Source organism: Sinocyclocheilus rhinocerous, unplaced genomic scaffold (assembly GCF_001515625.1).
Source record: "Sinocyclocheilus rhinocerous isolate Xijiao unplaced genomic scaffold, SAMN03320098_v1.1 scaffold232, whole genome shotgun sequence".
Classification (NCBI taxonomy): domain Eukaryota; kingdom Metazoa; phylum Chordata; class Actinopteri; order Cypriniformes; family Cyprinidae; genus Sinocyclocheilus; species Sinocyclocheilus rhinocerous.
Window position 1 is genome coordinate 899486 of NW_015641295.1, and position 13249 is coordinate 912734.

General features: G+C 37.2%; 2 protein-coding genes and 1 long non-coding RNA gene across 5 annotated transcripts in view; 2 read left to right on the plus strand and 1 right to left on the minus strand.

Annotated features, from left to right (window-relative positions):
* Positions 1-743: 743 nt before the first annotated feature.
* On the minus strand, positions 744-3286 carry c1d (C1D nuclear receptor corepressor). 3 transcript variants are annotated; one of them, XM_016571318.1, is made up of 6 exons: positions 3209-3235; positions 3017-3072; positions 2058-2207; positions 1898-1964; positions 1756-1811; positions 744-1266 (listed from the first exon to the last, which is right to left on the minus strand). In XM_016571318.1, exons 3-6 carry the CDS (start codon positions 2193-2195, stop codon positions 1087-1089), a joined length of 441 nt encoding a protein of 146 aa, XP_016426804.1. In that variant the 5' UTR covers positions 2196-2207; positions 3017-3072; positions 3209-3235; the 3' UTR covers positions 744-1086. The 3 variants fall into 3 exon arrangements, with proteins under 3 accessions (XP_016426804.1, XP_016426803.1, XP_016426802.1); XM_016571317.1 differs by lacking the exon at positions 3017-3072 and having other exon boundaries at positions 3209-3286; XM_016571316.1 differs by lacking the exons at positions 3017-3072; positions 3209-3235 and adding an exon at positions 2563-2682.
* Positions 3287-4325: 1039 nt separating this feature from the next.
* On the plus strand, positions 4326-6420 carry LOC107754761 (uncharacterized). The gene is made up of 3 exons (XR_001641615.1): positions 4326-4458; positions 5745-5857; positions 6233-6420. It is a non-coding gene; the product is annotated as an uncharacterized LOC107754761 (long non-coding RNA).
* A 94-nt stretch (positions 6421-6514) lies between these two features.
* Positions 6515-13249, plus strand: part of LOC107754759 (equilibrative nucleoside transporter 3-like) — an 11877-nt gene continuing 5142 nt past the window's right edge. The window contains exons 1-2 of the mRNA XM_016571336.1: positions 6515-7154; positions 9402-9484. Coding sequence (XP_016426822.1) covers positions 6825-7154; positions 9402-9484 — 413 coding nt within the window. The 5' untranslated portion in view covers positions 6515-6824. The remainder of the gene's footprint in view (positions 7155-9401; positions 9485-13249) is intronic.

Genomic DNA, 13249 nt, shown 5'->3' on the forward strand with positions numbered 1-13249 from the left:
CTAAATCTTGGTGGAAGAGTCGAGACTCATTATTCCATTTCTATTCATCAAATGCCTGTGAATATTGTTCAGTTTATGTCTCAGTTGTTGAATCTTTTCACATCAATACAGATAGTCACACATATTAAAGGGATACTCCACCCCAAAATGAAAATTTTGTCATTATTCACTTCGTCGGAAACACAATTTAAGATATTTTGGATGAAAACCGGGAGGCTTGGGGCTTTCCATTGACTGTCAAGTAAATTACAGTGTCAAGGTCCAGAAAAGTATGAAAGACATCGTCAGAATAGTCCATCTGCCATCAGCGGTTCAACCGTAACGTTATGAAGCGACGAGAATACTTTTTGTACGCGAAGGAAAAAAATAACGACTTTATTCAACAATTCGTCTCTTCTGTGTCTCTCCGCATCACTGTAGCGCCATTTTGGAGAATAACCAGCGTACGCTCTTCTGTGTCAAAATATCTTAAATTGTGTTTCAAAGACGAACGAATCTTTTACGGGTTTGGAACGACATGGGGGTAAGTGATTAATGACAAAATTTTCATTTTGGGGTGGAGTATCCCTTTAAGAAAGTTGTCCTTCACTTGTTAACAAACAGGCCAACTATACATTTCACTGTGATTTTTTTCTAAGAACTGTAACTGGATTCGGTCAGGATTAGGAAAGCCACATTTCATCTCATTCTAAAAATGATGAATCATAAAACCGCAATACTTGCAAATGAATTGACAAGACAGAGAGGATTTACTAGTTTTAATGGGACTGGTATTATGAATGGTCCACATTTCAGATTATGTAACCCCTGATATAAAACATACTCAAGACTCAAAAGAAAAAACAAAACATTCTCTTCAAATGCAACTGAATAAAACAATAAAAAATTAAAAACAAATACAAATACCTGTAACTTATATTGGGTTTCTTCTTCAGTTTGAAACAAGTCACGATCTTGAAAAGAATGATGCTACTCAACACAGCATCATAACACGTCACCGGGCAAATGACAGATAGTTGTTGTGCTTAATCCCAAAGTCTGCTAAATATTTGCAGGAAAACTTCAATGTTTCACCAGTCAACTCAATCAAGAAAACCGTATGTGTTTTCCTCTGTGGGGATGCTCAGTTGAGTCTTTTCTTTTCTTGTCCTCTGCGTCCCACAATGCATTCCGAACAAACCGCGATGCTGCATCTTTGTCCAGACGAGCAGCTTTTCTTTTGTCCGTGATCTCTTTGACTTTGTTCATGTATGTCCTGATCCTATCCTGTGAGGTGAAGGGGGATGTTAGTCCCCTTCTCAATTAGTCAATAAAAACAGTAAACCATCCTTCATAAACAATGCAATTTACCTTCACATACTGTATTTCTATTCACAGATTGAATACATGCCCCAGTATAATAAAAAAAAAAAAGTTCTAGTTTAAATTTAAGTTGAGCTCTATAGACTGAATTTGTGGCATAAAGTGGATTATCACAGAAAAAAAAAAAGTTACTATGAAACTAGTGTGATTAAAATCACTTTGCACCTAGTCTGTGCAAAATTATATCCAATATTTGAACAGTTTTCATGACCATTTGTGACCAGTGTTGTGCAAAAATGTAATATTATAGAAAAAAAACATAAAAAATAAAGTACAGGCAATTATTTACTGTGGTAATCCACATTGCCACAAATGCTGCGGATAAATTTTTACTTAAATTAAATTTACTTAAATTAAACCTAAAACATAAGTAAAATGACAAATTTATCTTACCAGTTCTTGTTTAATCGCATGGTCTTTCGGATTGACTCCTTGTGTCACCAGATACACTGAGAGGGAAAGTTAAATCTTGTCATAACCTGTTAACTTTCATTACACATGACGTGAAAGCAAACCATGAAGGTGTAAATCTTACTCCAGAACATTGAGTTGAGGGCATATGCAGACATCAGATCCAATTTAGCTCGATCAAGAGGATCCAGCTTAAATCAGGTACAAAAAGATTTTAAAAAATAAGCCATTCATATGTGATAATGTTCATATAACTGCTCATTTGTGCATTTGCTTTCACATACTTTCAGCAGATTGTGACTTCTGGATACAGACACGAGCGTTTGGACCATATTCTGGACAGAGCTCAAAGAGGAATCAAAATCATTCAGGTTTTCCTCAATTTCAGTGGGATAATCCTCTGCTGGACCATCATCAGCCATTGTATGAACACACTGAAAACATAATGATATATTATTCAAAATTATTTTATATAAATCAGAGTTCCTACCAATTAATTTAGTTTGTGGTTTTTAAAATTTAAAACATGTACTCACAAAGACCAACTTCAAACTATATTTCATAACTGAGCATAGCTGAAAAACTAAAAAATCCCATGACTTCTCCATGATATTTTACGATTTCATTAACTTGACTTTTTTAGGCCTGGAATTTTAAATTCTATGATATTTGACTATATGGAGGCATACATAACAGATGATTAAAGACACACTAACCCAGATTATGTTAACGCTGTAACATTATATATCATTCGAAGCATATCAAACTAATAATAAGCATAAAACATACGAGATTATAACAAGCAGACTCAATGTATGTCCAGCTTTTTCCACGTGCGTTGCTGACTGCGTGTAATAAAAGCACATTTAGTGTCACTGACTGAAAAAAATCAATGAGATGCCATCGAAGACAGCTCATTAAACACATTATTCAAAATTATTTTATATAAATCAGAGTTCCTACCAATTAATTAGGTTTGTGGTTTTTAAAATTTAAAACATGTACTCACAAAGACCAACTTCAAACTAGCTGAAAAACTAAAAAATCCCATGACTTCTCCATGATATTTTACGATTTCATTAACTTGACTTTTTTAGGCCTGGAATTTTAAATTCTATGATATTTGACTATATGGAGGCATACATAACAGATGATTAAAGACACCCTAACCCAGATTATGTTAACGCTGTAACATTATATATCATTCGAAGCATATCAAACTAATAATAAGCATAAAACATACGAGATTATAACAAGCAGACTCAATGTATGTCCAGCTTTTTCCACGTGCGTTGCTGACTGCGTGTAATAAAAGCACATTTAGTGTCACTGACTGAAAAAAATCAATGAGATGCCATCGAAGACAGCTCATTAAACACTTATTAAAATCATTGTTACGCATAAAACAAGTCGATGTTATTTAAAAAGCCCTTACCTGAAACCACACGCGACACTCCTCCTTCACTGAACACAGTAAAAAAAACACGGTGGCGGTGTTTCAAAATAAAAGCCACGTAAGTAACTTCTTCTTCTTCTTTGGTGTTTTATTGGCGGTTGGCAAACCAGCTTATAGGTGAATTACCGCCACCGACTGGACTGGAGTGTGGATCAAGATTTATGCAATATATATCCATGCAAGTAACTTTACAGTGTGAAGTGTTAAATATCAAACATTTTAACTTACAGGGCGTTATTCGGTGTTTTTTTTTTTTACACTAATACACTAAGTAAATATCACACTAATAATTAACACAGTGCACCTAAACAGTATTTATTACTCTAAACGTAATTGTTTATTACTCATCCTCCTTTTTAGCCACTCGAGTGTGGATCAAGATTTATGCAATATATATCCATGCAAGTAACTTTACAGTGTGAAGTGTTAAATATCAAACATTTTAACTTACAGGGCGTTATTCGGTGTTTTTTTTTTTTTACACTAATACACTAAGTAAATATCACACTAATAATTAACACAGTGCACCTAAACAGTATTTATTACTCTAAACGTAATTGTTTATTACTCATCCTCCTTTTTAGCCACTCATCCTTGCTTAAAATTGTGAGGGGAAAAAACGTAGTATTTAGTGTAGTATTTTATTAATTTACTTTAAAGTAGAGGACGTTTATTGTCATGTTAAAGTTTGTATGAAAAATTGACTTTGCGTTTAATTTTGCTTAAAAGGATTTGACACCTTATATTTAAAACCGTCTTTATAAAATCCTCTGTTGACTACAATCTCCTCGTTACCTGCAAATACAATTCGCGCTTATAGAAATCGACTCGTATTTCCCTCTGTTTTGCTTACATGACTTTTAACTTGCCTTGAGGCTTTTAATTTGAAGTCGTGTTGTTATGTTAAAACAATCTCTGCCTAATACATTTACAGTTAATTGTTTATTTTTTATTTTTTATATATATATATAATGTAAAGTGCATTCACTGAGATATAATCCATGCTGCATACTCCGATACAGTAGGTGGCGGTATGCACCTGATATGTCATGGTTGCAATCCGCCATAAAACTAACAAGAAGAAGAAGAAGAAGAACATTTACAGTTCGTGTTGTGTAAGTTACTCCGATGCATACATAAGTCACCATGTCTAGTGATAGTGTGTTGTTATCGTCCGTCAGTGGACAGCAGGTACGAGAAGGATGAATTCAGCTAAAATCAAGCTATTGGTGAGTTTCTAAATTCATAAGCGTCGTTACAGTTCACAGTTTCATCCAGTTCAGATGGTTTGAATTGATTCATAAGTGAAGGAATGCCATATACAGTCACCTGATTACAGTATCCGGATAAACATGAGACTTTTATCTGTTGTGAGTGCAATACTGTCACTACAGACTAAAAACAGCTGTTTTGTCTCCCTGTATATACAGTGTATTACTGTACAATTGCATTAGCTGAACTTTGTATATCATTCGTCTGAATTAAATATTTTGCATGGCTATACAGGTTTGAAATGTTATTTTGGCACACAATTATTTTTGGGCTTCACGATAACCAAAAATGCTGCTGCCTGGGAACACCAATAGAAAAAAAGAAGAAAAAAAAATTTAATATCTCGTTTGTTTCGCTCAGATCACGGGGCTAATTGGAGAGCGAACAAACTCTGACATTTTGCTGCAAAATATCACAAGACCAAATTACCTGAGCTCCTCTCCACATTCATTGTATTTCTAATTTCTTACTGTATGTCAACTGTTTAACTGGTTTCTGTCTGTTTAGTTTTCTCATAAGTAATTTAGGAGAAACCTCTGAGACAAAGTTGTCCTTAAGTGAAACTGAGAACTCCTTTAGATTGATTAAAGAGCAACAATAACCTTTTATTTTCTGGCGTCTATATTGTTAAGTATTCTCTGGAGTACCACGCAATTACATGTGTATGGCAATCATTTAGTCCCATAGTAATGCTATATATATATATATATCAAATTGCCATGACATTACTATCATTAATCACTGTGCAGTGCTTTTTTGTATTTATGTCTTTCTAGCAACTCTGCATAAAACCCTTTGTGCTATAGTGATCATATTTACCACAGTAGCTATCAGTGAATGTACAATGTTTGTTTGTTTATTTTTTGTAGGTCTACAGAGCACAGTGGTCGATGGGCAATATATATATATATATAATGCAGTTTAATGCTAGCAAATAAAATGAAGAATAATGCTGACTTGAAATGAACACTTATTTTACGCAATATTTATTTAAAAATCCACCAAAAAATTTTATATCATCAGCTGTATTTTAGAGAGTGGAGTTTGTGTGTATGTTTGTAGTCTCCTAGGCAGATGTCAGTCTGGTGTCATGTGACCGAGTAGAGTACAGGAGCGTGTTGTAATTAGTGTAAGCGATGCATGTTAGGCATCAGCAGTTATTCCAGCATTCCTTGAATGATGCTGTAGTCAGACTCAAGACTGGGTTAGAAACCGATTGTCACATTCCCTCTGTCTCTTGCAGCGCTGTGAGTCCCGAGTGTTTACGTCTTTCTTCTCTGTGATCTGAGAGGACAGCGTCTCCAGGATGGCAGACAGATTTTAAGAGCAGACGGGCGATAATCTCACAACATTCTAGTGAGTTTGAATACTGTTTTTCACGAGTTGTCTGTGTTTTACTGAAGTGGTTTCTAGATCTTTGAAATTCCTTCCTCTTTATTAGTGGTGCTTGCCAAAGGAAGCACGGACATGTATGATACGTTAAATCATGTGACTTGTGAAGGTGAGGCGTGCTGTTACTTTTTAAACCATTGTGTGCATAACTGGACTAAACGGCAGACCAACATCATGCCATTCTGAAATGCCTGAGGCAAAGTTTGTTATCCAAATGATTTGGTGTAATTACCTCCCAATCATTAGGTATCCACCTCTGAATGCATTTGTTATTGCATTTTGCAACTTCAATTTTTTATTATTGATCATTTCCAGTGATTCTTTGTCTCTCTCCTCCAGCATTAGTTTCTCCTGGTCACCCTCACATATCCATTCCCCTCCCTCCGTCCCGTCTCTTTGAGAATGGATGGTCAGCAGTCTCTACAGGCCAGCGTGAACTCCTCTTACATTCCCACCACCATCTCCTCCATGTGTGACGAAGAGCTTTCAGAGGGTGAGGCGGTGGGGGGCGACACTTCCCCTTTGCTTTCCCAATTGAAGTGGTTTCTAGATCTTTGAAATTCCTTCCTCTTTATTAGTGGTGCTTGCCAAAGGAAGCACGGACATGTATGATACGTTAAATCATGTGACTTGTGAAGGTGAGGCGTGCTGTTACTTTTTAAACCATTGTGTGCATAACTGGACTAAACGGCAGACCAACATCATGCCATTCTGAAATGCCTGAGGCAAAGTTTGTTATCCAAATGATTTGGTGTAATTACCTCCCAATCATTAGGTATCCACCTCTGAATGCATTTGTTATTGCATTTTGCAACTTCAATTTTTTATTATTGATCATTTCCAGTGATTCTTTGTCTCTCTCCTCCAGCATTAGTTTCTCCTGGTCACCCTCACATATCCATTCCCCTCCCTCCGTCCCGTCTCTTTGAGAATGGATGGTCAGCAGTCTCTACAGGCCAGCGTGAACTCCTCTTACATTCCCACCACCATCTCCTCCATGTGTGACGAAGAGCATTCAGAGGGTGAGGCGTCTGGGGACGACACTTCACCATTGCTTTCCCGACAGCAGCCGGCAGGGTCCCTGGCGGCTCGCCACTGCCCGGAGGACTCTTACAATCTGGTGTACATCATCTTCTTTCTGATGGGCATCGGCTCTCTGCTGCCCTGGAATGTGTTCATCACAGCCAAACAGTACTGGCTCTACAAGCTCAGTAACAACTCCAGTCCCTCTGGTCAAGAGGAACCTCACAATGACCTCAGTGTAAGCGTTTTAACAAATTATAACGCTTTTATTTGTAATTTACTAGTGGTTGACAGATATATTGCCAAAGCGGAGGCTTTTATTTTGACAGCATCAAAAACATCAGCGCCTCAGACATCTCATCTCCCTTAGTCTCTGTTTAAATGTTCTGTTGATGAAATTATTAGACAGAACTGTTAAAGAAACGTAAATGGTATACAAAAAAGTATTGAAGCGTTCGCTTTTCTATTATTACACTCTAAAAAATGCTGGGTTAAATATAACCCAGTGCTGGGTAAAATAGGGACAAACCCAGCAATGAAAGGGAAATGCTACAATACTTTCTCATCTTCTGTCGGGATTCAGCAAATGCACATTTATATCATTTAAGCAAGTCTTTAATTATTTAATAAACATATGAATATGTTTGAATATCTTATAAAATAAATCTAATAAATCAATCAAAATAATGAAAAAAAAAAAGAATCTTAAAAATTAAATTAAAAAAAAATCGATATCGTTTGACCACTGTTATTTACATGATTTTATTTATTAGCACTGTAAAAAAAAACTTGTTAAATTAATTTAAAAAAAAACTGACAGTAATGCTATTTTAGTTGTTAAGGCATGGCATATTGGTGCCTGTATATTTTACAACTTAATAATTGTATAGAATATTAATTTAGCAATCTGCTTGAAGTACCAAAATCTGCTTTTTACCGTAAAATGTACTGATAACCACAACAATAATACAGGTGGTCAAACTTGCAGTAAGCCGATTGACAGGATTTTATTGTAGCATTTAAAAAAAAAAAAAATTCTGTAAAAATGACCCAAATAAGGTGCAGTGCAGCTTTGAAGAATAGCAAGTCGTACACAGTATATACATTGCGCAGTCATGTGCCAGCTGTTGCTAAAGTGTGTCAGATGACACAGAATGTGTTTGTCTCAGACACGAGTGTCACCTACTTGTTGCCACGCTGAAGTTATTTAAAGCAGTCACAACATGTTTCTGCACTTTCTGCTCACTCCAGCATTCTCAAGGTCTTGTGATATTTGACAGAACTGATGTTCCTTTCATATGCAGAAACACAGGCTCTCTTTTGCTCCTTTAGTGTGTTCTAGAGTTAGTTATTAGGTAGAATCTGTCCTCTTCTGATAGTGACATTAGTGTGTGATTTATAGCGTTAGTCTGCCGTTTCTTGCCTTCTTGCCCTTTGGAATTGATCTGATTATGCCCACTGGCTGCACTTTCATGCTTGTTTCTAAATAGATTGAATCAGAAGGCTGAGGTGCGTCCTGGGATACTGCTTTTATGTTTGTATTTCCCTCTTAGTTGCCAGGCATAATCTAAGAGGTTTTAGTTGTCATAAACAGAAATCTGGTTGTTTTTAATAATAAGATTAAACTCATTATAAGTTGTGAGTTCATGTATTGATTTAATAATCATTTTCTGTTTGTCACTCTCACTTCTGCCCAATCTCTGGTTTTATCCGACAGGGCAGGAAATGCTGAAAGTGAACGCGTATCATTTTATGAGACTCTTTTATGGATCGTCAAGAGCATATGAGCTCCGATCACCTTTGTTTTTTGAGCATGTGGCATATTTTTTGAAGGAGATCCATCATTCACAAATAAGAAATGTTCATTGCTTTGCTTTAAGGGCAAATTTTATAGAAGTATAGAATTTTATGAAAGCATGTCCTTTTGTCATTACATTCATGATAATTAAAGGGACAGTTCACCCAAAAATGAAAATTCTGCCATCATTTACTCAGCCTCAAGTTGTTCCGAACCTGTAAGAGTTTCTTTCTCCAGTTGAACACAAAAGAAGACATTCTGAAGAATGTTGGTGACCAACGAGTTTCTGATCCCCTTTGACTTTCAAAGTATTTTTTTCTTCTTCAGTGGGTCAATGGGGACCTGCAGTTTGATATCAAATGAATGCTGCATTTGAATGCTCTTTGGAATACTTGATTCTGACTGGTCAGTGGTATTCTGCGATTAGATATGTGTGTATACTGACCTCAAACTAACTGTATAATTGACAGTTGGCTCAGGAAAACATTGCTCTGTGTGGCTGTTCATCTTTTATCAGTCTGCACTCTTTATTATTACATAATAAAAAGAACTCCATCCAATGTGTCATGCCCATTTATTTATAAAATAAGTGTTATTTAGCGATAATGACTGGCATTGTCACTTACATCACTGTTTGTGCTACATGTATTATGAGTGACTTATGTTATTTTTTGGTCTGGTATGTAGGACTACTTTGAGAGTTACATCGCCATTGCGTCCACAATTCCCTCTGTGTTGTGTCTCATCCTCAACTACCTCCTGGTCAACAGGTAAAAGACACACATCTTCAAACTCAAAACGCATATACAAACACACTTCACTTTCCGTATTATCCACTCAGAACATGTGAGTTATGATTTCAAATGCTGTTAAATCCACACTCTTAAAAATAAAGGATCCAAAAGCGGGGTTTCGCAGCAACGCCATAGAATAACCATGTTGGGTTCCCCAAAGAAACTTTCAGTGAACAAATCATTTCAATAATCTGAAGAAACTTTTGTGCATTGGAAGGTTCCATGGATGTTTAAGGTTCTTTATGGAACCATTGATGCTAACAAAGAACCATTGGTCACACTTTAATATCTCATTAATAAACCATTAACTAGGATTTTTGCCTCAATAAACTACTAATTTGCTGCTTATTAATAGTTCGTAAGGTAGTTGTTAAGTTTAGGTATTAGTGATGTAGTATGCAGTATATGTGCTTTATAAGTACTAATAAACAGCCAATATGTTAATAATAGGCATGTTAATAAGCAACAAGTTAATAGTGAGAATTGGTCCCTTTACTAAAGTGCTTCCGAACCTTTATTTTTAAGAGTGCGGGATATAATTTTTGAAAAGTAGCATTAGTTTGTCTTCCAATAAAAACCAGAAATGTTTTCTAACAGGCGCAAGAGTTTGCAACTTCATTTGCAGCACAATCAAAGCATCTCTTGCTGAGCCTCAATTGAATCAGTTCACACACACCGAGTCCTGTTCAAGTGTACTGTGGTACCTTTGTAACTGTTGCCAATTCCTGTGCTCTCAGAGAATAAAGCCTCACTGTGTCCATTTTCAAACATTACATGTTTGTCTCCAGACTTCCCTTTTTTGTGGTTTTGTTGTGAACATTGGACTCTAATTTTAAAGAGTCAAGACGAGTTGAAAATAAGATGCCTGTGGCCAGCAGGTATGGTAAAAACAAGCTGCTTGATGGACACACCGCTGTTTTGTGCGAAGACTAACTGAATTGGGATAAGCGATTGGATCATACAAACTGGATGACAGAAATATTTCAATGTTCACCCTCTGCATTGATATTAACCTGTAAACAAGGGCTAACCCTTCCCTTACTCTCTGCAAACCACTCCAGGAGCTTTAACAGCATGTCAACAAGCCTACTCTGCAAAAACAGAGATAATAATAAAAAAATTGGCAAGTGGAGTTGCAGCCAATGATTAGTGATTAGTATCGGCCTCAAATTTCTTGATCAGTGCACAACTATTGGTATATCTAGACAGCAGGATTGAAGGTAATATGATGCCAATACATAGAATGATTATAAATTAGTTGGTGATGCAAATAATGTATAGTTGAACGATTAAGTGGCTGGCCAATATATCTGTCTATCACTAGCATAAACGCGTCTGCTAAATGTCTAAATGTAAATGTAAATGTAAATAAACCCAGGAATTAGTTTTTGCCTGGTAGACAATAGAACACATCAGATGTGCTTAAAGCCCCCACAATTGCATTTAAGAAAACATGAGTGGCCAGTCATTAAGAGCATTCTTATAAACTAACATTTTTGCATCCATATTTGACCTCAAAGCATGTAAGTTCCCACACTCCCCGTACAAACTGAAACCCTAGGTTGGGAATCACAGGCCGGCTGAATCAAGTTCTCCTTCTTTTTTGCGTCTTCTTGTGCTTGAATGGTTTCAGATCACTTGAATGTTTAATTTGCTAAGATTTAAAGGGGTCATGAACTGCCTTTGTTTTGTTTTTTTGTTTTGTACTGTTCTCTGAGGTCCACTTATAATGTTATAATACTACTAATAATAATTTGTTACATTTATATAGCGCTTTTCTAGGCACTCATAGCGCTTTACATTAAGAGAGGGGATCTCCTCAACCACCACCAGTGTGCAGCATCCACCTGGATGATGCCACGGCAGCCATATTGTGCCAGAACGCCCACCGCACACCAGCTTATTGGTGGAGAGAAGACAGTGATGAAGCCTATCAGTATATGGGGATGATTAGGAGGCCATGATGATGGACAGAGACCAATGGGCGAATTTGGCCAGGATGCCGGGGTTACACGCCTACTGGTATTTTTAATGACCACAGAGAGTCAGGACCTCGGTTTAACGTCTCATCCGAAGGACGGATCAAGATTTTTACATCAAAAAACATAATAATTCAGAAGTAATAGGCTATTTTCTGTCTTGTTTTTGACCCCCATCATCAGAACGCTCTGTTTGAATAGGTGTGACCGATTGTCGACTCAGAAGTAAACGCCCACTGCTATGATTGGCTAAAAGTTGTGTATGTTTGATGGAAGCTGCTGTGATTTAGGTTAAAAACGCATAAATACTCAGTATATATCTAACAAACTGTAATAACAGACAAAGCAAAAGTGACCACGTAATAAAAACAGTTAGAACAAAATTAGGCCCTGTCCACACGAACGCGGTTATGTTTAAAACCGCAGCTTTTTCTATGTGGATTGGCCGTTCGTCCACACGCAAACGCAGCACCAGGTCACTGAAACCGAACATTTTTGAAAACGCCTGCCAGGGTGAAGATTTTCAAAAACACTGGTTGCAGTGTTATCGTGTAGACAGCGAAACCGGAGTTTTTGGCTTGTGACGTCGGCACCTGCGCTGTTATCTCCGCCTACAGGAGACTTTTTCAGGCTTCTGATTGGCCAACATGGCTTTACGGTTGAGATTATATCGCCACCTGTTGGTTTGGCATGCTCTTGACAGTGCTTCATAGCATCCTTTTGCGTTTTCATGTGGACAGAGATTTTTTTTAAAACGGAAGAAGGAAAAACGTGTACGTGTGGATATGGCCTTAGATCCAATATATTCGGCACAGCATCGTCTTTTAGTTTCAATTTTTCTGAAAATCCTGCATCGAATTGTGCCTTGTTTGTAAATGAATCCGCAGTAAAATGAAGTCAACAAAAGTCCAAGTTTTTACTGACGTGGTCTGGCACTTCATTAAAAATAAAGTTTATAGTTTGGTTTCTGCGTAGAGCTGTGTTTGCCGCTCTTGTCATTTACCCAATATGTGCGCGAATCTGTGGGCGGGGCTAAATAGACAGTGACGTAGAAGCAGGCGTTGATCTTCTTCTGCGGAGGCGGTGCTTATCCACACTATTACATCGAGTAGAACATTCCCACAGCTTGTCGTTTTGTCAGACTGCCTTCAATATAAGCTGTTTTTAGACTAAGAAAGTTTTGAGTTCTGAAACTTACACAATGTTTTTAAAGTACAGTGACCTCTTATATGTCAAAAGATCAAGGGAATTTTGGTTTCTCAGTTCATGACCCCTATAAACTAGACTCATTCTTGTTCAGATCTGCTGATGTTGAACAGCAATGATGGACAACCCTGTTTGCTCCAGATCATCTGAGCTTTACTGAACTGAATCAGCTGGAGATGTTTATTCCTGGCTCTGGTTGATGTGATGTTGTTGTTGATCTGCAGCTTATCTTCAGTCGAATCAAGTGATGGGATGGGGAGAGAAAGCCATCGAGCTGAGATCCGCCAAGACGGGCAGTCTAGAGGGAGTCTTCATGCACAAGAAGGCTCAGAAGCTCAAGTTCCTGTGTGAGAGAAACGATAAAGTAAGAAAACCTCTCTATACGCTTGTGTAATATCACATTCAGAAATGCAGAAATTCTCTACAGATTATTCTCACAGAACAAAGAATTATTACAGGCATCATAAGATGATGGAAAGCACAGAAATGGAACGTGTGTGTGTGTGTGTGTGTGTGCGTGCGTGTGTGTGTGTGTGCGTGCGTGTGTGTGTGTGTG

Excerpts from the sequence above, each read along its gene's own strand:
- c1d (XM_016571317.1), bottom strand. The coding sequence starts at position 2,195 with ATGGCTGATGATGGTCCAGCAGAGGATTATCCCACTGAAATTGAGGAA. Across the intron at positions 1,812-1,897 it reads CCTCAACTCAATGTTCTGGA|TGTATCTGGTGACACAAGGA; the intron begins GTAAGATTTACA and ends TTTCCCTCTCAG. Across the intron at positions 1,267-1,755 it reads ATGCGATTAAACAAGAACTG|GATAGGATCAGGACATACAT; the intron begins GTAAGATAAATT and ends TTCACCTCACAG.